Source organism: Hyperolius riggenbachi, chromosome 3 (genome assembly GCF_040937935.1).
Source record: "Hyperolius riggenbachi isolate aHypRig1 chromosome 3, aHypRig1.pri, whole genome shotgun sequence".
Classification (NCBI taxonomy): Eukaryota; Metazoa; Chordata; class Amphibia; order Anura; family Hyperoliidae; genus Hyperolius; species Hyperolius riggenbachi.
In genome coordinates this window covers 26,535,058-26,561,531 of record NC_090648.1, presented here as the reverse complement: position 1 = coordinate 26,561,531, position 26,474 = coordinate 26,535,058, and the positions used below count along the sequence as shown (strand labels likewise).

The 26,474-nt window shown below is 43.5% G+C and overlaps 1 protein-coding gene across 1 annotated transcript; it reads left to right on the top strand.

Annotated features, from left to right (window-relative positions):
• The first annotated feature begins 9,738 nt into the window (after positions 1 to 9,738).
• LOC137561987 (olfactory receptor 10A7-like) lies at positions 9,739 to 25,463 on the top strand. Its single transcript, XM_068273331.1, has 4 exons — positions 9,739 to 9,847; positions 14,001 to 14,156; positions 24,595 to 24,773; positions 24,993 to 25,463. Exons 1-4 carry the CDS (start codon positions 9,739 to 9,741, stop codon positions 25,461 to 25,463), a joined length of 915 nt encoding a protein of 304 aa, XP_068129432.1.
• Positions 25,464 to 26,474: the final 1,011 nt, after the last annotated feature.

Sequence of the window (26,474 nt, the reverse complement as noted above, 5' to 3'; positions counted from 1 at the left end):
ATAAACTAAAGATTGAATTTCTTACACATAGATGAAAGAGCTTAATATTTAAACTCTGTGTTGTGATATTTTTCAGAGAATGTGCAAAGCCAACCAAACGGAAGTCACAGACTTTCTCCTTCTTGGTTTTCAAGGTCTATATGAAATGAAAACTCTGTTCTTCATTGTGTTTCTTTTAGTCTATATTGTCATAGTAAATGGGAACCTCCTCATAATTGTCTTGGTGGCCTCACTGGACCATCTCCAGAGTCCGATGTTCTTTTTTCTTCAACACTTGGCCACTGCTGATCTCCTACTGACTACTACTGTTGTGCCACTCATGCTAAATATCATTTTAATAGATGAGAAAATAATTCCTGTTGAAGGCTGCCTTGTTCAAATGTATTTCATTTTTGTTTTTGGATTTGTGCAGTGTTTTTTCATTGCTGTAATGTCCTGTGATCGATGTCTTGCGATTTGTAACCCAATGCATTACACTTCAATCATGACACCTCGTATTTGTCTTTTGATGATTGGTGGATCTTGGTTTTTGGTCCTTGTTATTTCAAGTGAGTTTATTTTGGTGTGTCAGTTACAGTTTTGTGGACTGGACATCATTGACCATTTCTTCTGTGATTTTGGACCGACAGTAGGGTTGACATCTTCTGATACTACATTTTTGCTTCACGTGGACTTTGCCGTTTTAGTTTTAATGGTCTTCTTTCCTTTTGCTTTTACTGTCATAACTTACATCGCTATTATGATCACCATCATGAACATCTCAACCAATAATAGAAGGAGTAAAGCTTTCTCCACGTGTAGCTCTCACCTGGCCACCGTATGTGCTTATTATGGTACATTGATGATCGTCTCTTTAAATTCAGTAAAGGAAACTTCTGCCACCATTAACAAATTCAGTTCAATTTTGTACATTGTGGTAACTCCACTCCTAAACCCCATCATCTACAGCCTGAGCAACCAGCAGATCAAGAGAACACTGCAAAAGATTTTTCAACATTTTACGGTCTTTGGAGTAAAATAAATGAGTACAAGAAGAATCATTGTGAAATAGATATTGAAATGTAATAGTAAAATAGCATGTGTTTAATTATCCTAAGGGCTTGTTTCCACTAAGGGTGATTCCCAGAAATCTACGTGAATCCAGAAGCAGAATAACACCAAACTGAAATGAATAGGCTGCTTTTGCTTCACATTCACAGAAAAAAAAAATAGAACTTGCTGCATTTTTTTCACACAATGGGCTCTATTCACAATCACACATTCGGTAAGAGATTCTTGACCGCTATATTACCATCAGTGATAATTTCCGCATTTTTTCCACATTCGCTAAGAATGTTCCGCATGTTTCCCGCATGCGGGAACAATGCGTAAAAAAATTTGGGAAACATGCGTAATTACATAGTAAACATGCGAAAACCATGCGGGGAAAAAAGTGGGATAAAAAAACTTGTCCCAAAAAAAAAATAAAAATAAAGTTCAGCAAACACAGCACTCAAGGCTCCAGACTCCATTTAAGTCAATGGGGAGTGAAATATATCACCATGTACTAGTAGGTGATAAAAAATCGGTAGTTAAGTCAGAAAAAAGGCGCCCCTTTTTTTTTTGTGAATTTTGATTTTTTTCGGGAACTACCGACTTCTGCGGACTTTTACCGCATTTTTTATGCATGCAGGTAATTAATGCATACAATTTTACGCATGCGGTAAATGTTCATGCCTGTGATTTTGTGAATGTCAAGATGGTCTCATTTCAGTCGGTAATTTACCGCAAGTGCATTTCTGCATGCGGAAAATGATTGTGAACAGAGCTCAATGCATCCAAATCCCCATAGGCGTTCATGGCATGGCTAGAAGGATTTGCATGCGTTCACGCATCAGCACAAGTGCCAGCATCCATTTTTTTCTTGGAGACGGCTGCTGAGACAAGAGATAGGCATTAAAATGTTTTTTTTAGGTGTTTTAATGATTACAAAGGTCAGACAATAAGATACTCTCAAGAAAGGCTGGACATTATTTGTGTAATGTAACAGGACGTAGAGTTAAGATATCCCTACTGGGATTTTTAAGACTCCTGTGACATTACCAATAATCATGATAACTGAGGTTACAAATGTAAATACAATTGTCTATCTTCCTCTCACCACTGTGGAATGCTTCAAAAATTAAATTGTTACTGTTTATCCTTCTAAATGATGACCCAGGCATTAATGCATGCTAACCAGTGATGCCATTTCCTTTCTTATCAAGGAGATTTGCAGAGGCTTGTAGACAGTCATGGCTGTAAAGCCAGAAGTCCTGACCATCCTGTAGTGAATCTGCTTATTTCAGAATATTAGAGAAGAGGGGTGAGCATGCTACATTTATTTCCAGAGCACTATGAGGAATAGATGGATAAGGGTACGTATATTTGCAAATATAGACATTCTTTAAAGGGACCCTGCGTAGTGACTAAAATTAAAAGATTTAACTTATCTGGGGCTTCCTCCAGCCCACCGTAGGCCGTGAGGTCCCCCAGCATCCTCCTAGCTCCTCTCCGTGTCCCTCCGGCAGTGCCCATTACCGGCAACACTTGGGCCGAGTGTCGGGCCGGCTCTTCCTGGATCCTGACACTCTGTGTCATCACAGCGGCCGGTGTGACAGGTCTGCGCATGCACGGTTTTCTACTGCTAAACTGCGCATGCACAGATCTGTCACGCCGGCCGCCGTGATGACGAGTAGCGGCAAGCGTGATGACACAGAGCGTCAGGATCCAGGAAGAGCCAGCCCAACACCCGGCCCGGAGTGTTGCCGGTAATGGGAGCCGCCGGAGGGACACGGAGAGGAGCCAGGAGGACAAGGGGGGACCTCGCGGCCCACAGTGGGCTGGAGGAAGCCCCAGGTAAGTGAAATATTTTAATTTTAGTCGCTGCTCAGGGTGGTTGAACAAAGCCAGTTGCCTGGCTGTTCTGCTGAGCCTCTGTCTCTAATGCATGTAGCCATAGACTCTAAACAAGCATGCATTAGATCAGATGTTTCTGTCAAAAATGGTAACAAAATGACAAGATTATCTGCATACTAGTTTCAGGCATGTACAGTAACTCATCAGCAGGACTGCTGGGCAACTGGTATTGTTTTTATGTAAATAAATATGACAAACTGCATATTAAATACATGCATTTAAATAATAAGTATGGAATCCTACTAATATAATAAATGGGAAAGTTTGGAAGTTTGGATGTTTGGATGTTTGTTACTCGATCACGCAAAAACGGCTGAACGGATTTGAATGAAATTTGGCACACACATAGTACACTACCTGGAATAAAGTATAGGATACTTTTTATTCCCATAACCAAAAAGAGACAAATACAAATTTCACTGGAAAATGTAAACTGCAGCCACGCTTACACTGTTACACTGGAGATGTGTTTAGCTTCTAAGGGTAGAATGGTTAATTTGCATATATTCAGCAGTGATGCACTGGGAGACATCTCAAACTCACTCCAACCTGAATTATTGCAAATTCTTTCTGTTTTAAGAAAGCAAACTTTTGTTTTTCTTAACATCTTAGTAAGGGGGCTTTTAGGACCATTGTAGTCCCTTACACACTCCAATAGGTTCTGGGTCACCATGAGCTTGCTGGTTAGTCTGTACCTCTCGGTGTTACAAGCCCTACTGCATAGAGCCAAATTAATCTATGCCATGCATTGATGAGGATCAAACAATCCAAAACAGTCTGTATGCATGTTGGATTATTATGGCTCTGCACAAATTAACAAGATGACACATCATTGCATTCCAGCAGTTCTGGAGGTGTGTTTAGCTTCTAAGGTTAACAATGGTTAATTTGCATATATTCAGCAGTGATGCACTGGGAGACATTTCAAGCTCACTCCAACCTGAATTATTGCAAATTCTTTCTGTTTTAAGAAAGCAAACTTTTGTTTTTCTTACACTGTTAATGGTAGGGTTCTTAAGCTTTGCACAGTTGGTTACTGGGTGACTGGGGTTAATATTCAGAAAAGTGGGTGGAGCCTACAAAAAACAATCAAAAATTACCTATTGATTTTTCAGGGGAATATTTCATTGCTGCCATTCTTGCACTGTTAATGGCACAAGCCTCAAACCTGGCACGGTTGATCATTGCGTGACTGGGGTTTAAATTTATATAAGGGGGTGGAGCCCCAAGCAGCCAATCTGATTTGTTTCATTTTAATGCAGGTTATTGATGCCAAAGACCGCAAAGCTCACAAACTTGGTAATTGAGTAATTGTGTGTTAGGGTTAGGAAAAGTGGGCGCAGCCAACACCAGCCAAATACATAATCGGGCAATGCTGGGTCATCAGTAGGCGGAGAAAAATACAAATTTCAATGAGAAAATGTAAACTGCAGCAATTCTTACACTATTAATGGTAGGGTTCTCAAACTTTGCACAGTTGGTCACTGGGTGACTGAGATTAATATTCAGAAAAGTGGGTGGAGCCTACAAAAGCCAAACAAAATCCTCCTATTAATCTTTAAGGGGAATATTTAATTGATGCTATTCTTGCACTGTTAATCACCTGTACCTGGTACAGTTGGCCATTGGGTGATTGGGGTTCAAATTCAGAAAAGGGGTGGAGCCACAGCCAATCAGATTTATTTTATTTCAATGCAAATTATTGATGCCAAAGACTGCAAAGCTCACAAACTTGGTCATTAAGTAATTTTGTGTTAGGGTTAGAAAAAGTGGGCGGAGCAGCACCAGCCAAATACATACCTGGGCAATGCCGAGTCTTCAGTGGGCGTAGACAAACACAAATTTCACTGGGAAAATGTAAACTGCAGCCATTCTTACACTATTAATTGTAGGGTTCTAAAACTTTGCACAGTTGGTCACTGGGTGACTGGGATTAATATTCAGAAAAGTGGGTGGAGCCTACAAAAACCAATCACAATTCACCTATTGATTTTCAAGGCAAATATTTAATTGCTGCCATTTTTGCACTGTTAATGGCACAAGCCTCGAACCTGGTACAGTTGATCATTGGGTGACTGGGGTTAAATATTTAGAAAAGGGGTGGGGCCACAAACAGTGAATCAGATGTGTTTCATTTCAAAGAAAATTATTCATGCTAAAGACCACAAATCTCACAAACTTGGTCATTGACTATTGGCAATTGTGTGTTAGGGTTAGAAAATGTGGCCACAGCCAACAGCATCCAAATACATACCCGGGAAACATTAGGACATCAGTGGGTGGAGAAAAATACAAATTTAACTACCAGAATGTAAACTGCAGCTATTCTTACACTGTCTGTCAATGGCAGGGTTCTTAAACTATGCACAGTTGGTCACTGGGTGACAGGGATTAATATTCAGAAAAGTGGGTGGAGCCTACAAAAGCTAATCAAAATTCACCTATTGATTTTCTAAGGAGTGGAGCCACAGCCAATTAGATTTTTTTTCATTTCAATACCACTTATTGATGCCAAAGACCGCAAAGCTCACAAACTAGGTCATCATTGAGTATATGTGTGTTAGGTTTAGACTAACCAGCAAGCTCATGGTGACCCAGAACTCATTGGAGTGTGTAAGGGACTACAATGGTCCCAGCGGTTCTGGAGGTGTGTTTAGCTTCTAAGGGTAGAATGGTTAATTTGCATATATTCAGCAGTGATGCCCTGGGAGACATCTCAAGCTCACTCTAACCTGAATCATCGCAAATTCTTTCTGTTTTAAGAAAGCAAACTTTTGTTTTCCTTAACATCTTAGTAAGGGGCTTTTAGAACCATTGTAGTCCCTTACACACTCCAATGAGTTCTGGGTCACCATGAGCTTACTGGTTAGTCTGTACCTCTCGGTGTTACAAGCCCTACTGCATAGAGCCAAATTAATCCATGAATGCACTGATGAGGATCAAACAATCCAAAATAGTCTGTATTCATGTTGGATTGTTATGGCTCTGTACAAACTAACAAGCTGACACATCATTGCATTCCAGTGGTTCTGGAGGTGTGTTTAGCTTCTAAGGGTACAATGAGTTAATTTGCATATATTCAGCAGTGATGCACTGGGAGACATCTCAAGCTCACTCTAACCTGAATTATCGCAAATTCTTTCTGTTTTAAGAAAGCAAACTTTTGTGTTAGGATTAGAAAAAGTGGACAGAGCTAACACTAGCCAATTACATACCCGGGCAACGCCGGGCGACCAGCTAGTAATACATATTGCAATAAACAATGTGGAAAACATTAACTCACTTCAGGTGCCCAAGAAATGTCCAGATTGTTCACTTGATGGGTTTATACTACTGTTTACTGAGAAGGTCGTGTTCATTGGAGAAATCCTTGATATTTGGAAAAACTAAGGGCAGAAGAACGAGGCTAAGATGGATAGACAGCCTATGCACACAGCTAAAAGAAGCAGTGTTTGACAGACACATGTGGCGTGCAAAAAATATTTGTTTTTGAAGTGTCGGAGTCGACTAAATGAATGAAATGGAGGACCAGGCCAGAGGCGTATCTAGAGGGGTGCAGGCATGGCTCATGCCATAGGCGCCACAGCAACATGGGCGCCACGTCTCCTCCTGTGCTGCGCTGCCATGCCTGCCCCTGTGTCTCCCCATAACTCAGATCAGATTAATTCTGTAATATGGGTAACATGGCTACTTAATTTATGTATGTAGAGCTCACTTGGCTTAGTGTTAGAAAAGAGGACAATATCTCGAGCCAAAACACAGCAACCATAACACACGTACGCAGGAATGGAGGCTGTTTTTAGAGGGGAAGAGGGCTCTGACTGGGGGGTGGGAGGGGGGGCAATTTTAGTGTTCGCCATAGGCTCTATATTACCCAGATACGCCCCTGCACCAGGCTTAGGGGTGCGTACACACCTTCAACTTTGACTGGTGCTTTCTAAGCAAGTGAGCAATAAGAACATAGGCCTAGCTAATGTATCCTTTCCTATCTGCAGCAAGTTTGACTCTGCTCTCACTAACAGCAGCCAGCAGAAAATGAATCCAATATGGCCACCACAACTACTTTTAATAGGGGGGTTGGGGGTCTAGGAAGGGTTGCTAGCTGATTGGCTTCCATGTGTCTGCTGACTGTAAGGGGTCAAAGTTTAGCCCCATGATGATGTATAGGGGGCGGGTAGATACACAACAAATTTTCGCAGTTCGTCGAGAACGCAAATTCGCTGGGTACTGTCCGCCATCAAACAGTTTGGGCCATCTCTATTGCTGAATGCATTTTTCCCTACCTTTATTGGCTTTTTTGCGTTATGTCAGTTGTAACCATGTCATTAAAGGGCTGAGCTCAACTTTGATTCTGGCAGTACCTCAGTATAAAAGGCAGGTTGTGGTGTACGTTACAAGTTATATATTACTGTAATCCAAGCACTTTCTACCTTTTGTATGTTTGATACTTTAACCACTTGAGGACCAGTATTAAACCCCCCTAAAGACCAGGCCATTTTTCAGTAAATAGGCCTCTGCAGCTTTAAGGCCTTGCTGCAGGGCCGCACAACTCAGCACACAAGTGACCCCCCCCCCCTCCTTTCTGTCCACCAACAGAGCTTTCTGTTGGTGCGGTCTGATCCCTGTCCGGATGTGTATTTATTTATTTTTATAAATATTTGTTGTATTATTTTCTAAAAACATTTCCTTATTTAATTTTTTTGTTCAAACACCCTCCCCCTCCCCTGCCAGCAAATAACGGCAATGGCTGTCATAGGCTTCAGCCTATGAGAGTCGACCGCTCTCTTGTCCCCCAGCGGGACAGCCGTGTCACACGGCTGTCCCCAGCACAGCGCTGCCTTAGATTGCAGTGGTGTACTGTGTTAAAAGACATTGATTGTGACGTCTAACAGTCTCCCAGTGGCACGCACGATCTCCTGCAAATCACGCCCCGGGACTTTACGCCCGATCGGCATTAGGTGGTCTTAAAGAGAAAACATTTTTAACACAAAAAAAAAAAAACAAAAAAAAAAGAATATGGTCCCGGGCTCACTGTTGCAACAATACTTTTTGTTTATTTTAGTAAATATTGCAATTACATGAGCATAATCAAAGTACAAGACAGAGCACTACATTTTGTGGTGTTACTCCTTTCTCACCGTACCGCTACCTCTGAAGCAACCTTCCATATATATGGGAACTCCATAGCTGCGTGCATGCATTGCGTAAAACTGCATTAACCACTTGAGGACCTCAGTGTTAAACCCTCCTAAAGACAAGGCTATTTTTTACTTAATTGGCCACTGCAGCTTTAAGGCCAAGCTGAAGGTCTGTACAACACAGCACACAAGTGATCCCCCCCCCCTTTTCCCCCCATCAGCAGAGCTCTCTGTTGGTGGGGTCTGATCACTCCACAGTTGTTTATTTTGTTTTATAAATATATATTTTATTTATGTTTTAATACATTTGCCTTTTTTAATTTTTCTTAAAACTTGACCAACAGCCCATGTTGCTTTTTTTTTTCATTCTCCGTGCTGCAGCCAAATATAGGGGGGTCCAATTATTTTATTACTTTGCCCTATGTCCAATACTACAGGGTGCATCCTTCAGATTCAGTGCTGTTTTGGCCACACTTGTTATGGGTGAAGGGACCATAAGGGTGAGACTTGTACAACCTCTAACAAGGGATGACAAGGTGAGGGGTGCAAACATGGCGAGGGGTGGGGATCAAAGCTTTGCTAGGAGGCTTTATGATTTGTAGATCCTATAGAATGAACCCCAGTAACTACGAGCATGAAACGGGCAAGATTTGTGTCGGTCATCATTCTAACACAGCCTGCTGTAGACTTGTTATTTACAGGAAGTGGGATTTGAAGACCTCACTTTTTGAAGAGGAAGCCAGCTAGTGTATCATAAAAGTAAAGGGTGTCTTGGCACCTTAAAAAAGAAGAGCAGAGACAACGGGAGCCCAAATAGCGCAATATGTAATGAGCAGATGAAAAATAATAAGTATGATACAGGACTACTCACAAAGGTGGGTTGCATGAGGAGCAACCAACCACTTAAGTACTTTAGGACCAAGTCACGCCGATGGGCATGACCACGGTGGCAGCCCCAGGACCGCCTAACGCAAAGCAGTGTAAAGTCCTCCGCTCTGCCTTCAGTCTCCCAGCGGTGATCGCCACTCAGATACTGTTAGACGGCCGTGTAATTACCCTGTACAGTGCTGCAGTCTAAGGCAGTGCTGTACTGGGGACAGCTGTGTGATATGGCTGTCCCCTCTGTTGCTATGGGAGTGATCCACTGTCATAGGGCTGAAGCCTATGACAGCCGATCACGCTGATTTACTGGCCCAGGGAGGGAAAAAATAGGGAAAAATATTAACAAAATAAAGAAATAAATATTTATAAAAAAAAACACACCTGGGGTGCGATCCGACCCCACCAACAGAGAGCTCTGTTGGTGGGGAGAAAACGTGGGGAGGAATCACTTGTGTGCTGAGTTGTGCGGCCCTGCAGCGAGCCCTTAAAGCTGCAGTGGCCATTTTTGTGAAAAATGGCCTGGTCTTTAGGGGGAGGGGCAAAACCTGTGGTCCTGAAGTAATTAAAGCAGGTGGAGATGTTTATAGGTCTCCACTCGGGGTGTCCACTAGACTGGATTCGGTCACTCTCTTGAGAAAAATACACTTGCTCACCTCCCCAGTGCATCCAGGAGTATATCAAACTAAGTTAAAAATACTAAAATCAATAAAAGGGGAGGTGGCTTACCGCAATAACAAGTCACATATGTCAATAAAATGTATTAGCACGGGCAACACATTTCATGGGTCTAAGCCCCCTTCCTCAGGACAATACAGTACCAAAGGAGTTAATAGCCGGAGTTCTGGTGCCTCAGAGGCAAGGGAGGCAATGGTGGCTGGAGAAAGTCCCAGGTAAGTATCAGTAATCCCCCCCTCGTCTCAGGTTACCTTTTAAATTCTACACTAAACAATGTGTGCTTTCATTCTGCATCTTAAATTATCAGTTCAATTTTAGGATAACTGCTTTAATTCCACACTCCCAGTTCTAATTAGTACAATGTGTTTCAGCTGGAAATAATGCACAGGCCGTCCCCTACTTAGAAATAGGTTAGTTCCAGGAGATTGTAAGTTAAATTTGTATGTAAGTTAAAGAGACACCGAAGCGAAAAAAATAAATAAAAATATGATATCATGAATTGGTTGTGTAGTACAGACAATTACTAGAAGATTAGTAGCAAAGAAAATATTCTCATATTTTTATTATCAGTTATACAGCTTTCTTTATAACATTGCATCATTCTCTAATATTTGCAGTTTACACACTATTTTTTTCAGCTTCTAGGATGCGGTTGACAGGTGAGTAGTTAGCAGGCATGGTCGGAATAGCCCATTTCCGTTTCCGGCACAATCCCGCATTCCGTCATATACAAATTCCGTTACCGTTCCATTCCGACGGTATACCGAGGCAGTTCCGCGGAATTCCAACTTATACGGAATTCCGTCGGAATTTTTTTTAAAATCTCTCTCTCTCTCTCTCTCTCTCTCTCTCTCTCTCTCTCTCTCTCTCTCTCTCTCTCTCTCTCTCTCTCTCTCTCACCAATTGGACCACCAATATTTAAAGATGTAGCTGACTGCATTTATAAGCAATACATTTTCTGTGTGGGGGGCCGGTAAGAAAGCCTTAGGGGGCCACATTCGGCCCGCGGGCCTTAGTTTGAGGACCACTGCTCTAGACCATCAACCACACTCAGGGCCAGGCTTTAGCATGTAGTGTGGTCAGAGGTGGGACAAGGTCCTTCAGCACCCAAGGCTGAGACAGCAAAGTGCGCCCCCCCATCCCTCCCACCCCAGCTGTCACACACTGATTGCTATTACACTAAGAGGTGCCCCAGGGCCCCCACCCCCAACACCCCCACCCCCCCCACCCCCAACACCTTAATCTCTACTTATCTGGCTTGCAGTCGCTGCCATGTATCACCTTTTCTTATTTCTTTCTGCTTCAAACACAATTGGGAATGACAGCTGAATGAATTGTGCACCCCCTCCTACACTGCGCCCTGAGGCTGCAGCCTCTCCAGCCTCAGCCTTACTAGTGGGTAAGACAGATACCTACTACCATGCAGTGTGGTTCATGGTCTAGAGGGTAAGACAGATACCTACTACACACTAGGTCCTGGGTTCAAATCCCAGCTATGGTATATAAGCATGCTTTTCAAAAAGTACAAATCCTTAATCATGCTATTTTTTCTATCGAATTGATCATAATGGAAGTATGGTTTATGCTACCGCCAGCTTTAGCATGTAGTGTGGGTCATGGTCTAGAGGTTAAGACAGATACCTACTACACACTAGGTCCTGGGTTCAAATCCCAGCTATGGTATATAAGCATGCTTTTCAAAAAGTACAAATCCTTAATCATGCTACTTTTTCTATCGAATTGATCATAATGGAAGTATGGTTTATGCTACCACCAGCTTTAGCATGTAGTGTGGGTCATGGTTTAGAGGTTAAGACAGATACCTACTACACACTAGGTCCTGGGTTCAAATCCCAGCTATGGTATATAAGCATGCTTTTCAAAAAGTACAAATCCTTAATCATGCTACTTTTTCTATCGAATTGATCATAATGAAAGTATGGTTTATGCTACCGCCAGCTTTAGCATGTAGTGTGGGTCATGGTCTAGAGGTTAAGACAGATACATACTACACACTAGGTCCTGGGTTCAAATCCCAGCTATGGTATATAAGCATGCTTTTCAAAAAGTACAAATCCTTAATCATGCTACTTTTTCTATCGATTTGATCATAATGGAAGTATAGTTTATGCTACCGCCAGCTTTAGCATGTAGTGTGGGTCATGGTCTAGAGGTTAAGACAGATACCTACTACACACTAGGTCCTGGGTTCAAAGCCCAGCTATGGTATATAAGCATGCTTTTCAAAAAGTACAAATCCTTAATCATGCTACTTTTTCTATCGAATTGATCATAATGGAAGTATGGTTTATGCTACCGCCAGCTTTAGCATGTAGTGTGGGTCATGGTCTAGAGGTTAAGACAGATACCTACTACACACTAGGTCCTGGGTTCAAATCCCAGCTATGGTATATAAGCATGCTTTTCAAAAAGTACAAATCCTTAATCATGCTATTTTTTCTATCGAATTGATCATAATGGAAGTATGGTTTATGCTACCGCCAGCTTTAGCATGTAGTGTGGGTCATGGTCTAGAGGTTAAGACAGATACCTACTACACACTAGGTCCTGGGTTCAAATCCCAGCTATGGTATATAAGCTGTTTTGAAAATCTGCAATTCCCTACTTGGATGGATGGAGGAGGAGAGAGATTGAGAGAGAGAGAGATTTTTTGTGCTATTCCGAAAAATTCCGTTGGAATTATAAAATTTCCGCGGAATTCCGTTTGAGAGGTATAGGAATTCCGATTTGACTACCGGAATCGGAATTAACCTAATTCCGGCCGGAATCACGGAATTTATAATTCCGCGGAATTTTCCGAGCATCCCTAGTGGTTAGGGAGGGGACCGTGTGGGAGATGTGCCTACACGGAGCGTCCCTGTAAACGACGCAATTCACGATTGTGTCCAACCGAAGCCTCCCACCTGAATGCTAATCTATGTAATTCCTGCTAGGTATGGTACAGCAGGCAAAGGGTGTATGACAGTGCACCTGATTGGCTGACTGGCGTCTGCTGGCCAGATAGAGGCAGGACATTGCTCTAGCTGGAAGTTAGCAATTGTGTTTGTTGCAGTTGGCATTCAGTTTAGAGGTGGTGGGGTGAGTTCCCTGGAGGTGAGAGGTCCAGGGCTTGCCCGCACTTCCCTCTAGGTGTCGCATGGTGGTTTGGGGGCCCCAGTGAGTGAGAGAGACCTGGGGCCCCTGGGCTGTCATGTGGACCAGTGTTTGTCAGTTTACACACTACTCAGCATTCTAAATGTTTTTTACTGAACAGGCAGTGAACTTTTGACCTGCCCTGAACTATTCTCTGCAAAAGAAAAAAACAATACAGTTAAGATAACAGCCTTCAGAACACAGAGCTCTCTGCGACTTTGAAAGTCGTGGAGCTCAATGGCAATTTGCATAGATAACAACTGGAGTTTCTTAACTCTTTCTGTACTGGAAACAAATATTAGACTTATGTCTCTGCTCGTAATGCTTTATTTCTTAGCTGTACTACACATACAAATCTTTATATCATAATTTTTTGTGTGCTTCAGTGTCTCTTTAAGTCCTGTGGTAAACATAGTAAAACTTGGGTAGAAAATGTATTTTAATACAACTTTGGAATATGTTTTTGGGTTGTTTCCAATGTGCTTTTGAAGAGTTTTAAATAACATACCAGTTTATACAATGCTGTAACTGTAGGGAAAATAACATAATAAATACAATTGCTTATTGCTTACAGTATTCATTTATAGATTATACACTCAGTGTTTGCCCATTGTAAAAGCTTCCCTCTCCCTGATTTACATTGTGAAATGTATCACTGCTGGTGACAACTTAAGTTCTGCCAGGTGATCTGTACAAAATGTTTGTTACTGAGAGTTCTATGCACAGAGAGAGATAGCGCTATCTTGGTAGTTGGAAAAAAAGCTGTCATTTCCCACAATGCAACAAGGTTCACAGACAGCAAACTGTCAGGGCCATGGTCATGACATCACACTGTGGGAGGGGTTTCACCACAATATTAGCCACACAGTGCCGCCCCCCCCCCCCCCCCCCCCTGATGATCTATTTGAATAAAGGTACCTTTTTCTTGTGGGAAAAGGGGTATCAGCTACTGATTGGGATGAAGTGTAATCCTTGGTTACAGTTCCTCTTTCACAAAAAAAAATATTTAATAAAAATAGAATTGTATATTTTGTACATAACGACAACTTTTTAGTATCTTTGAAACGTTGTAACTCTAGACATTTGTAAGCAGGGGACTGTTCATAATGTAAAGCGCAAACACCAGGCTTCACTTCAAAACTGTTTCTTTAAGTGTTAATTAGGTACATCTAAAAATACAATGATATACATTAGTAGGTGTTTTCCTTTGGGAAGACTCAAAACTTTCAGAAAATGAATCCTCGTGGATTTGCACCTTCTATAAATGCATCTCTAAGCACTTTCAAGTCACAGTGTCAGAAGATGTTGTGAATGGTATGACTTTGAAGGACGGACAGCACAAGCTACATGAGATCTGTCTAGAACCAATCCGTAAGTACAACTCCTAGAGTTCGCCATTTCTGTCTATCATCAACTGGGAGGAATAGCTTTCACATAAGAGCATGTATATATAACGTGTGTGTGAGAGTGTATGTGTGTAACTTTGTCTGTATTTGTTTCTTCATCGGTGAATAGTGCTTCAATGCCAAGCACCTTCTTTTGAGAACAGTGAATTTCTTGGTCTCGGGCCTGTGACTCCTGGAACTGGCTTATAATAACATGTCTATATGCCAACAGTGCCCTCTGGTGATTGTTGTTAGGAATAGCTGATGTACAGCGAGAAAATGTAATTATGAAGTGCTACTAAGCTGCAAGCCATAAAGAATGAAAACCATGTCCTTAGTTATACAAAAATCAACTGAAAGCAAACCTAAAGCGTAACAAACTCCGTATGATATAATTAATTGTATGTGTAGTAGGGATAATGAATAAAACATTTGTAGCAAAGAAAAGAGTCTCCTATTTCTATTTTCAGTTATATAGCTTTATTTATAACATTGCATCATTTCGTCATATTTGCCGTTTAGAAACCACACTCTGTATTTTAAGGTAAAACAAAGCAGAAATAATAAAGTTTCCTGCAATAAAACCTTATCTCAAGCTGTCTCTCACTGTTTCTTGGCTGTTTAAGCTCTTCAGAAAACAGGACTGTATTTGATCCAGTGACTCAAAGAGCTCAGAGAAGCTCTTCTGCATTGATAACAACTGGAGTTTTTTTTTAACTCTTCCTGTTCTGGAAAACAATATGAGACTCGTTTCTTTGCTACTAATGTTCTACTTCTTATCCATGCTACACATACAATTGATTATATAATAAGTGTATTTTTGCATAAGTGTTGCTTTATAGCATAACTCATGTATGCATCCATCACTGTCTATGATTTATAATACACAAGCCAAGACAGATCACTTTAGATCAAGGAAGTTATCACTTAGTGACAACTGTATCGATTAAAAACTGTGGGGCTACTAAAATGTAAATATGAATTTAATGATACAAAGTTTGGGAATGTGGAATAATGTGAAGGAAAAAACCGAGAGCCCAATATAGTGTAGTAAGTCTTGGCAAATGGAACAAGACAGAACAACAATAAGAAATATACTCACAAGTCTGGGTTACCACTAAGGCAACCACTGATGGTGCAGGTGGGGAGAATTATAACCTGACCCCACTCAGGTCTAAGAAGTCGCTCTCTGTAGACTGGAAAAACAGGGATGCACCCCTCCACCAAGGGTGGACTAGATCAACAAGTGATGAGGAGTAACAGAGGCGCCAGATTAGTGTAAAAAGTTTAAAAGCCGCTTAAAAGGAGGGGGGTTGGTGGCTACCGCCCTCAGGTAAAGAGTGACCAGCCAATGAGTCATATATAAATAAATAATGAAATTTATTTTGAAATCTCCAGGCAAGCAACGCGTTTCACGGGTCAAAAGCCCGCTTCATCAGGCAATCAATTTGGAGATACACTGAAGAGACAAAAGGGAAAAACAACAAAATACACAAAAAGGAAGAATTCATCAACATGCAAAAAACAAAGATAATTTTTTTTTCACAAATAAACAACATAGAATATAGCAATAGGCGCCAGACTATATCCAATTCAGACCAATTTGTGATCAAAAATAAGCTTAAGCAAAATGAGTGTAACAATGAGCTGCCTTTCAAGAAAACCTATCGCATATATTAAACTGTGCAAGGCGAGATGTCACAAAAAGGTGGTCAATTATAAATGCCTGCAAACACTAAGGAAGAGCACTTTGTACAAAACCTGCATATAAAGTACAATAACCATAAATCGTCAGATTGCGTGAAAATTGAGTCAACATACAAAGTGCATTTGTCTTAGGACTAATTGTATATAGAATCTCTATAGGTAGAATGGTACTCACCACGACTGTGTCAGATCAAGGAAAAGCGCCTACTGTGATGGGACGCTGCCTCCCCTTGGGGTTTTAACTGAAAAGGGTGTGGACGTGGACGAGTGTCTAATCCGGAAGTGGACAGCGCGTAGCTGTATCCGGTAGTGTAGATTGACAAGGGGGGAAGGTGACGTCATTGACCACCTTTTTGTGACATCTCGCCTTGCACAGTTTAATATATGCGATAGGTTTTCTTGAAAGGCAGCTCATTGTTACACTCATTTTGCTCAAGCTGATTTTTGATCACAAATTGGTCTGAATTGGATATAGTCTGGCGCCTATTGCTATATTCTATGTCGTTTATTTGTGAAAAAAAAAAAATATTTTTGTTTTTTGCATGTTGATGAATTCTTCCTTTTTGTGTATTTTGTCGTTTTTCCCTTTTGTCTCTTCAGTGTATCTCCAAATTGATTGCCTGATGAAGCGGGCTTTTGTCCCGTGAAACGCGTTGCTTGCCTGTAGATTTCAAAATAAATTTTATTATTTATATATGACTCATTGGCTGGTCACTCTTTACCTGAGGGCGGTAGCCACCAACCCCCCTCCTTTTAAGCGGCTTTTAAACTTTTTACACTAATCTGGCGCCTCTGTTACTCCTCATCACAAAGTTTGGGAATGGACCAATGGGCCATACTGCTGCACCACGTAAGGACATAAGAAAAAAGCTGTGCCTGGACCTTTGACTTTCACTGTAGTTGAGGAAAGCTAGCAGCTGCTGCTAGCTTCTAACTCAGGCCTGGGCAGACTTGGCCCTCCAGCTGTTAAGGAACTACAAGTCCCACAATGCATTTGCCTTTATGAGGCATGACTGTGGCTGTCAGACTCCTGCAGTGCATTGTGGGATTTGTGGTTCCTTAACAACTGGAGAGCCAAGTTTGCCCAGGCCTGTTCTAACTACTACTAGTTAGCTGCTTTCCTCTTCTATCAACCTTTATCATTTCACATGTATTTTGCCTAGGGGAAGTCTCTCTACCATTTTTAACAAGCACTTGAATTAAGACAGTTTTAGGGCTGGTGCACACCAAGAGCGCTTTTGAGTGCTTTTAACCTCTTAAGGACCACAGACGTAAATCCCCCTAGTGACCAGGCTATTTATTACAAAATGGTGTTCTGCAGCTTTAATGGCTTGCTGCAGAGCGCCACAGTGACTCCCACGAGTGACTCCCCCCCTTTTCAGCCCACCAGCAGAGCTTTCTGTTGGTGGGCTCTGGTCGCTGCTGCCCCCCTGTGTATTTTGTATTGTTAATTTATTTAATTTTTTTTAATAAAAGTGTTCCTTTTTGTCTTTATTTTCACTCCCCCCGGCAGCCAATCACAGCGATCGGCTCTCATAGACATCAGCCTATGAGAGCCGATCGCCCTCTGAGCCTCCCAGGGGCACAGCTGAGCATCACGGCTGTCTCCAGTACAGCGCTGCCGTAGATCGCAGCGCTGTACAATGCAAATAGATGGCGGTTTCGCCGTGTAACAGTCTCCTAGCGGCTACCGCCGCTGGGAGGCCGTCGTTCAAGCGGGGATGTGCATCGGCACGCGTGATCCCCTGCATAGCCCCGCCCCGGGACTTGACGCCAATCGGCGTTAGGCGTCCTGGGGCTGCCACCTTGCAACCACCAATTGTTGTTAGGCGGTTGCAAGTAGGTTAAAAACACTAGCATTTTGAAAAGCGCTTGGCTGATGTATTTGAATGGGATGGGTCACAACAGAGCGATGTAATTTTCTCCCAAACACAAACGTGGGTCCTGCAGCATTCCTGTATTCTTCTGAGGTGATTCAGCCTCAATATTTAGTATAAGAAAGGGGAAAATCGCTCTGAAAAGCGCTAGATCAGAGCGATTTTCCAAGCATTTTTGTTACAGAAGCTGTTCAGTTCCAGCTCTACTGTAACAAAAAATAAAAAAAAATGCTACACCAAAACGCTCCAAAAATCGCTAGGCATGATTAGAATATTGCTAGGCACATGCCTAGAATCTCTCTGAAAAATCACTTCAAAGAGCGCTGAGCGTTTGCGATTACACTAGCGCTTTTTGGTGTGCACTACCCCTAACATTGCATTCTTTAAGTGTTTCATATAGGACACATTTTAAAGGTAACCTTAAAGGACTTACGAGGCGAAACGCCGAAAAAAAGTTAATCACTTGCCTCATCTGTTAAGGCACGGAGGACACCGTCCGCGCCCTCCGTGCCGATTAGTGTTGGGCGAACAGTGTTCGCCACTGTTCGGGTTCTGCAGAACATCACCCTGTTCGGGTGATGTTCGAGTTCGGCCGAACACCTGACGGTGCTCGGCCAAACCGCTAAGAGCACATGGCCGAACGTTCCCCGAACGTTCGGCTAGCGCTGTGATTGGCCGAACGGGTCACGTGGTTCGGGCCCGAACGCGCTCTGATTGGCCGAACGGTCACGTGGTTCGGGTAAATAAATACCCGAACCACGTCATATCTCCGCCATTTGTCTGTGGGTTTAGCTTTGGGTAGGCAGGCAGGGTAGTTCGCTCTCCAGCCACGCTAGCCAGGGTCCCCCCCAGTCATTGTGTGTCGCTGCTGGGAACAGTAGTACACCGCTCGCTCAGCCACACTATATATAGCATTGTTTACTGCCACTGTGTACCTCGCTCAGCCACGCTATATATATAGCATTGTGTTTTCTGACACTCTGTGTACACGGCTTAGCCTGACTAATATAGCATTGTGTGTACTGCCACTGTGCACCTCGCTCAGCCACGCTATATATAGCATTGTGTGTACTGCCACTGTGCACCTCGCTCAGCCACGCTATATATAGCATTGTGTGTACTGCCACTGTGCACCTCGCTCAGCCACGCTATATATAGCATTGTGTGTACTGCCACTGTGCACCTCGCTCAGCCACGCTATATATATAGCATTGTGTTTTCTGACACTCTGTGTACACGGCTTAGCCTGGCTATATAGCATTGTGTGTACTGCCACTGTGCACCTCGCTCAGCCACGCTATATATAGCATTGTGTTTTCTGACACTCTGTGTACACGGCTTAGCCTGACTAATATAGCATTGTGTGTACTGCCACTGTGCACCTCGCTCAGCCACGCTATATATAGCATTGTGTTTTCTGACACTCTGTGTACACGGCTTAGCCTGACTAATATAGCATTGTGTGTACTGCCACTGTGCACCTCGCTCAGCCACGCTATATATAGCATTGTGTTTTCTGACACTCTGTGTACACGGCTTAGCCTGGCTATATAGCATTGTGTGTACTGCCACTGTGCACCTCGCTCAGCCACGCTATATATATAGCATTGTGTTTTCTGACACTCTGTGTACATGGCTTAGCCTGACTAATATAGCATTGTGTGTACTGCCACTGTGCACCTCGCTCAGCCACGCTATATATAGCATTGTGTGTACTGCCACTCTGTGTACACGGCTCAGCCAGACTATATAGCATTGTGTGTACTGCCACTCTGTGTACACCGCTCAGCCAGACTATATAGCATTGCGTACTCTGCCAGTCAGTGTGTATATTGCTGGGATCAGTAATACTCCACTCACCGCCAACCACTATATGAGCTCACCATGAGTTCCTCAGAGACCTCCGCTGTGAGCAGCACTCCCAACAACAGCAACAGCCAACGCCCCACGCAAGCTATAACATCCACTACAGCAGCCAGTGGTCAGCAGCAGCCCTCTCCGGAGGAGAATGTTGTGTCCATCGGTCCGTCGCCAGAACGATTAATGAGGGCTGCCATTGAGGAGATGATGGGGCCTGATGTGGAGGAGGAGGTCGGGCTCAGGCCAGCATCCCAAGTTAATGTTGAGGACGATGAGGGGTCTGTGTCTGGGGATGTTGGGGTGGCAGAGGTGGTGGGTGGGTCAGACTCAGGAGAAGAGTTGTATGATGAGGATAATGATCGGGACCATCTGTATGTGCCTCAGAGTCCGACCCCGGAAAACATGTTGTATCGTGTGTTTAGGTACTAAAATCTGCGTTCCCACTTCCCAGTACTGCCTGCAGTGCCCGGGTCCACGGATCCATATAATTTTTTGAGCAGCACTATCAAACTGTGGTACTATGAGTGAGTTGCCATGGTCCTTCTGTGCTGCCTGTCACACTCACCGTCTGTCTGCAGATGGATTGTTCAACACAGCTACGCCATCTGACATGTAGTCCTGGACCTTGACCATCTTCTCTAGGCGATTGGTGTTGGAGGACATGGAACTGCCCGATTGCTGTTCTGTGGGCTGCTGCATGGGTGTCAGAAAATGTTCCCACTCCAAGGACACTGCCAATACCATTCCCTTTTAGGCACTAGCAGCAGCTTGTGTTCTTTGCTGCCCTCCTGGTCCTCCTGGGTTTGCTGAAGTCAGTCTGTCGGCGTACAACTGGCTAGAGAAGGAGGAGGATGTCAATCTCCTCTCTAAAGTCTCCATCCTCAAGGGCCTGCTGGAATTGTCCCATTTTTGACCTGTCTGACACTTTCTTCAATCAGTTTTTTAACATTGTGTTTGTATAAACTGGGTATAAACCCAGTAATTGGTGTTGTCCAGATTCCAGAATAATGAATAATAATGAATAGTGAATAATGCGCGGGCCGCTTTCAATGCAGTCTAGCATGAATTGAGCCATGTGTGCCAGAGAGTCCTGCCAGACTCCTCTATCTTCATGTTCTTGTAAGAGTTGTGATTGTTGTGATGCACCATATTCGTCACCAGCATCACTTTCTTCCTCTTCTGCTGTCCTTTCCCGCTAAATTGTGGAAGTCCAACGTGCACCGCTTTGTCCCTCGGCAGTGGGGGCATCCAATTCCTGCTCCAACTCCAGCTGTTCCTCGTCCTGTTCTTTGTCATAGCTGGGACCAGCGTTTCCTGAGGCAGGTTGCCTGATGTTGGTATCATCATCGTTTTCATCTTCAGAATCCCCCACTTGCATCATGCCAGCGGTTTCCATCTTCAACATTGATTTCTTCAGTAAACACAGCAGTGGTATTGTAATGCTGACTGTAGAGTTGTCACTGCTCAGTCACGCAACGTGGATTGCTCAAAATTTTGGAGGACTTGGCAGAGATCCAACATGGTGGCCCAATCAGATCCACAGAAGCTTGGTAGCTACTAGCTGCTGGAATGCACCTCGGCACTGCGCAAAAGCGTGCTAGCATGTGCAGCGTAGAATTCCAGCGCGTAGGCAGGGACATCACCCAGCGAGCGATGGTGCGCTGGATTGAAGCGCTCCTGCATCTCTTGGTGAGTCCTTCAGAAGCGGTACTGGACTTTTAACAATGTTTTTTTTTTTTTCCTTCAACAGAAGATCTGCCACGTTGGAGTGAGGAGGACGCCGCCGACCCCGACACCAAGCTGAACCCCGGCGAACTCCAAGCAGAGGATCTTCAGGAACCCTCAAGGCTTTGAGCAAGCTGAGGAGGATCAGCAGTCCCGATGAGACCTCTCCTCATATGCGACTGAGTGCAGTGGAGCTCCCCAGAACAACCTCTCAGTTGTCACTTTGTCACTGGTCACTTTGTCACTTGTCACTTTGTCATTTTGTCACTTGTCACTTTGTCACTTGTCACTTTGTCACTTGTCACTTTGTCATTTTGTCACTTGTCACTGTCATTTTGTCACTTGTCACTTGTCACTTCTCACTTTGTCACTTGTCACTTTGTCATTTTGTCACTTGTCACTTTGTCATTTTGTCACTTTGTCATTTTGTCACTTTGTCACTTTGTCACTAGTCACTTTGTCACTTGGTCACTTGTCCAGATGATCTCGGTACACCTCCTGAGATTCAAATTCCTGCACACATTGCTCTGGGATTTGGGTGTGATGAATGATGCATCTAACTGGCCACCGGAGGCAATTAAGGCCTTCAAAACATTGAAAGCAGCTTTCTGTTCCGCCCCCATTTTGCGTCATGTTGAGTTGTTGACGTCATGTTCATCCTCGGCCTCGCCTTGCATTTCAGTGCGAGGTGCATTTTCCACAGAAAAAGGTTGTGAATCCGGGCACAACATTTGTGGCTGTTCCATTGACCTTTCACAGGTAGAAGATTGTGGGGGTGGGAATAGCTCCTCCGAATAGCCCATTGTGTCCTGAAAACTACTCATTGCATTGCTTTGCGCACACATTTTTTTGTCCTCATGCAAGGCCTGAGTTGCACCTGAAAGCGTGGCCTTCTCCTCCTGCGCCTCCTCCTGTTCCATCACGTCTGCTGCTGCTGGGTTAGCGTTGACGCCCGGTCCCTGTTTATTGAACCTCTTATCTTTATTACATTTATGACTGCATGGCGGTAAAAAGCATGCTATCCGCACGCTTCTTGTCCTCATGCAAGGCCTGGGTTGTTGTGTCTCAAAAAGCATGGCCTTCTCCTCCTGCGCCTGCTCCTGTTCCATCACGTGTGCTGCTGCTGCTGGGTTACCGTTACCGGTCCCTTTTCCTGGAACCTCTTCTCTGTATTACATTTATGACTGCATGGCGACAAAAAGCATGTTACCTGTGCAAAGAAACATGACATTTTCCACATTTAAAAGACAGTTTTTCCTTTGAAACTTTACAATCAATTTTCTCAAAAACTATAAGCTCTTTTTCAAATATTTTTTTTCCTCTTGTACCCACTCCCAAGGTGCACATACCCTGCTAATTTGGGGTATGTAGCATGTAAGGAAGCTTTACAAAGCATGAAAGTTCGGGTCCCCATTGACTTCCATTATGTTCGAAGTTCGGGTCGAACACCCGAACATCGCGGCCATGTTCGGCCTGTTCGGCCCGAACCCGAACATCTATATGTTCGCCCAACACTAGTGCCGATCCGCCGGGTCCCCCCGCTTATTAGCCCCCCGGGCCGGCTGCCGACCCCACGGCCCGGGTCGGGCTCTCTCGCCTCTCCCAAGACACTGCAGCCAAATAGATCAGCAGAGCTGCCAGGCAACTGGTATTGCTTAAGAGGAAATAAATATGGCAGCCTCAATATTTTTCTCACTTCAATTATCCTTTAAATGTAGCCACAGTCTGGTAGCAAACACAAGGACAGGATGCATATTCCCTTTTCTGAACACTTATTTTAAACCTGCACTTACACTTTCCCTTTCTTCTTTTGAACTTTATGCTGTCCTTGTCATAACCTCCAGATTGCAGTAATCTATTATCCTCTTGGACCTGCCTCCATCTTTGTAGACAAACATTGCAGTTTTGTGTTTGCAAATGCATGAATAAACACTACTGTGAACGCATGTGATGAGCCCCATTGACTTAATGAAAGGCAGACTTCTGAAACCTTTATGGCGTGGCATCTCTGCAGCACAATTTCTTTAAGATGTACAAAGTAAATCTGTCCCCCCTTGTATCCTATCTACCTCCTTCTCATCCTCTCGGGTCACGCACATGTGCGCTTGTACCACTTCACTTCAGGCCTTGGGCCTGTGGGATCTGGGGGCGGTGACTAGTGGGGTGCGTGTTTTGTGGGCACAGCACAATGTCTTTCTTCCTTGCCCTGGGTGTCCCAGACCTTGTGGCCTGGGGAGTGGGCTCCTCCCTTGGCGCATGCGGCTACTGACGAGTTGCCGGCACTTGGAGTTTGGACATCAGCGTGTTGCGTTCACGCATCCCATATTGGCATCGCGGAGACTTCAGCATGTCATGTATGGGCATCGTGTGTTGGCGTTGTGTGTCACCCAGCATCAATGACGCCTGGTGTGTGGGACAGCCCCTGACTTTTCCGAGGATTCCTGGGGTTGGGGGGGGGGGTGGTCATGTATGCCGGAGGATATGCTACTCTCTCCTTCTCAGAAGGCAGCTCTCCCTTCTCCCTTTGGCTTGTTTCTCTTTTCTCTTTCCTCTTTCCTTATTTATTCCTATGTAATATTTAATTTTGATTGGCAAATTCTGATTGGCAAACATGATGAGACGTAATGTCCAACACCAAGAGCGTGGCAATGAAGCCTATCAATATGGTTGGGCCTTCATAAAATGTGGCTATACTCTGAGCTAATCAGGTGAGAGGAAAAAAAAGCTGTACAAAGTGTACCAAAACCCAGGTGGTGGCATGACAGAGGTGGATCAAGGGTGAAATATTCCACCAAAATTATATATTTTGCAAAGAGGCTTTTTTATGCCTAAATTTCAAAAATCCCATATAGCTTCTAGATTTTTCAAATAAAGGTCTTTAGTATGTCCACTGTGTTTACCTGCGTAAAAAAAATGTTATTTGCAGCCACTTTTATAGAGACCAGAAATGTGTGTCATTACAAATATATCTATTACATTTTGAAAGTGTTTGAGACCTTACTTGCAATTATATTGAAAATATTTGCTGATTGCAAAATAAAATTGAAAGATAGATATTTTTTGAAACATGTTATCATCCAAACGTTTAAATGCCACTGGCCCATTTTTAATGGAAATAAATATCCTGAGATTTGTGTTGTGATGTTTTTCAGAGAATGTGCAAAGAAAATCAAACTGATGTCACAGACTTTCTCCTTCTTGGTTTTCAAGGTTTATATGAGATGAAAATATTGTTCTTCATTGTGTTTCTTTTAGTCTATATTGTCATACTAAATGGGAACCTCCTTATAATTGTGTTGGTGGCCTCATTAGACCATCTCCAGATTCCGATGTTCATCTTTCTTCAACACTTGGCCACCGCAGACCTCCTACTGACTACTACTGTTGTGCCACTCATGCTAAATATCATTTTAGTGGATGAGAAAAGAATTCCTGTGGGAGGCTGCTTTGCACAAATGTATTTTATTTTCATTTTTGGATTTGTGCAGTGTTTTTTCATTGCTCTAATGTCCTGTGATCGATGTCTGGCTATTTGTAACCCAATGCATTACGCTTCAATCATGACGCCTCAGGTTTGTCTTTGGATGATTGGTGGGTCTTGGTTTTTGGTCCTTGCCATTTCAAGTGAAATTATTTTGGTGTGTCGTTTACAGTTTTGCGGACTGAACATCATTGACCATTTCTTCTGTGATTTCGGACCTACAGTAGAGTTGGCAACCTCTGAGACTACATTTTTGCTCCAAGTTGACTTTGCCATTTCGGTTTTAATGGTCTTCTTTCCTTTTGCTTTTACCGTCATAACATACATCACCATTATGATCATCATCATGAACATCTCCACCAATAATGGAAGGAGTAAAGCTTTCTCCACTTGTAGCTCTCATCTGGCCACGGTTTGTGCTTATTATGGCACATTGATGACTGTCTCTTTAAATTCAGTAAAGGAAACATCCTCCACGAATAACAAACTCAGTTCAATCTTGTACATTGTGGTAACTCCACTTCTGAACCCCATCATCTACAGCCTGAGCAACCAGCAGATTAAGAGAACGCTACAAAAAGTTGTTCATCATTTTAGGGTCTTTGGAGAAAAAGAAATAAGGACAAGAAGAAACAGTTTTTAATATAAATAATGAAATGTGAAAGTAGAACTATATGTTTTTGTATTGTCCTCACATATTAAAATGGGTTGCCAGGAGATTGTAGAGATGTTGCGAACGGTTCGCCTGCAATCGGTTCCAGGCGAACTTTGGGGGTTTGCGTTCGCCTGGACCAGGTGAACTTTTGCGAAAGTTCGATTCGCCCCATAATGCACTATGAGGGTCAACTTTGACCCTCTGCATCACAGTCAGCAGGCACATTGTAGCCATTCAGGCTACACTAAGCCCTGGAGCCCCACCCCCCTTATATAAGGCAGACTCGCTGGCCATGACACTCACTCGTGTGCCTGTTGCAAATAGACAGACTAGGGAGAGCTGCTGCAGATTTTTTCTCCTAGGGAAAGATTAGTTAGGCTCTTGGCTTGCTCCTGGCTGATTGTTATTGCTAAAATAGCACCCCTCAACAGCTCTTTTGAGAGCTAATGTTTTCCTGATGTGTTTTTTTTTGTGTGTGTTGCTCACTGACACTGACATTATACAGCCCTATCTGTTGCAGCTGGACCTTGGTAATTGTTATTACTGTGCCAGCCAGGCCCTGCCGACCTATCTATACTGGGACACCTACCTATGCCTACCTAACTACTGGGCACCTACTTACCTATACAGGGACACCTACCTACCTACCTATACTAGGGGACCTACCTATGCCTACCTACCTATACTGGGACTCCTACCTATGCCTACCTACCTATACTGGGTCTCCTACCTATGCCTGGCTAACTACTGAGGCACCTACCTACCTGTACTGGGACTCCTACCTATGCTTACCTACCTATACTGGGTCTCCTACCTATGCCTAGCTAACTACTGAGGCACCTACCTACTTATACTGGGACTCCTACCTATGCTTACCTACCTATACTGGGTCTTCTACCTACGCCTAGCTAACTACTGAGGCACCTACCTATGCCTACCTACCTATACTGGAACTCCTACCTATGCCTACCTACCTACCTATACTGGGACTCCTACCTA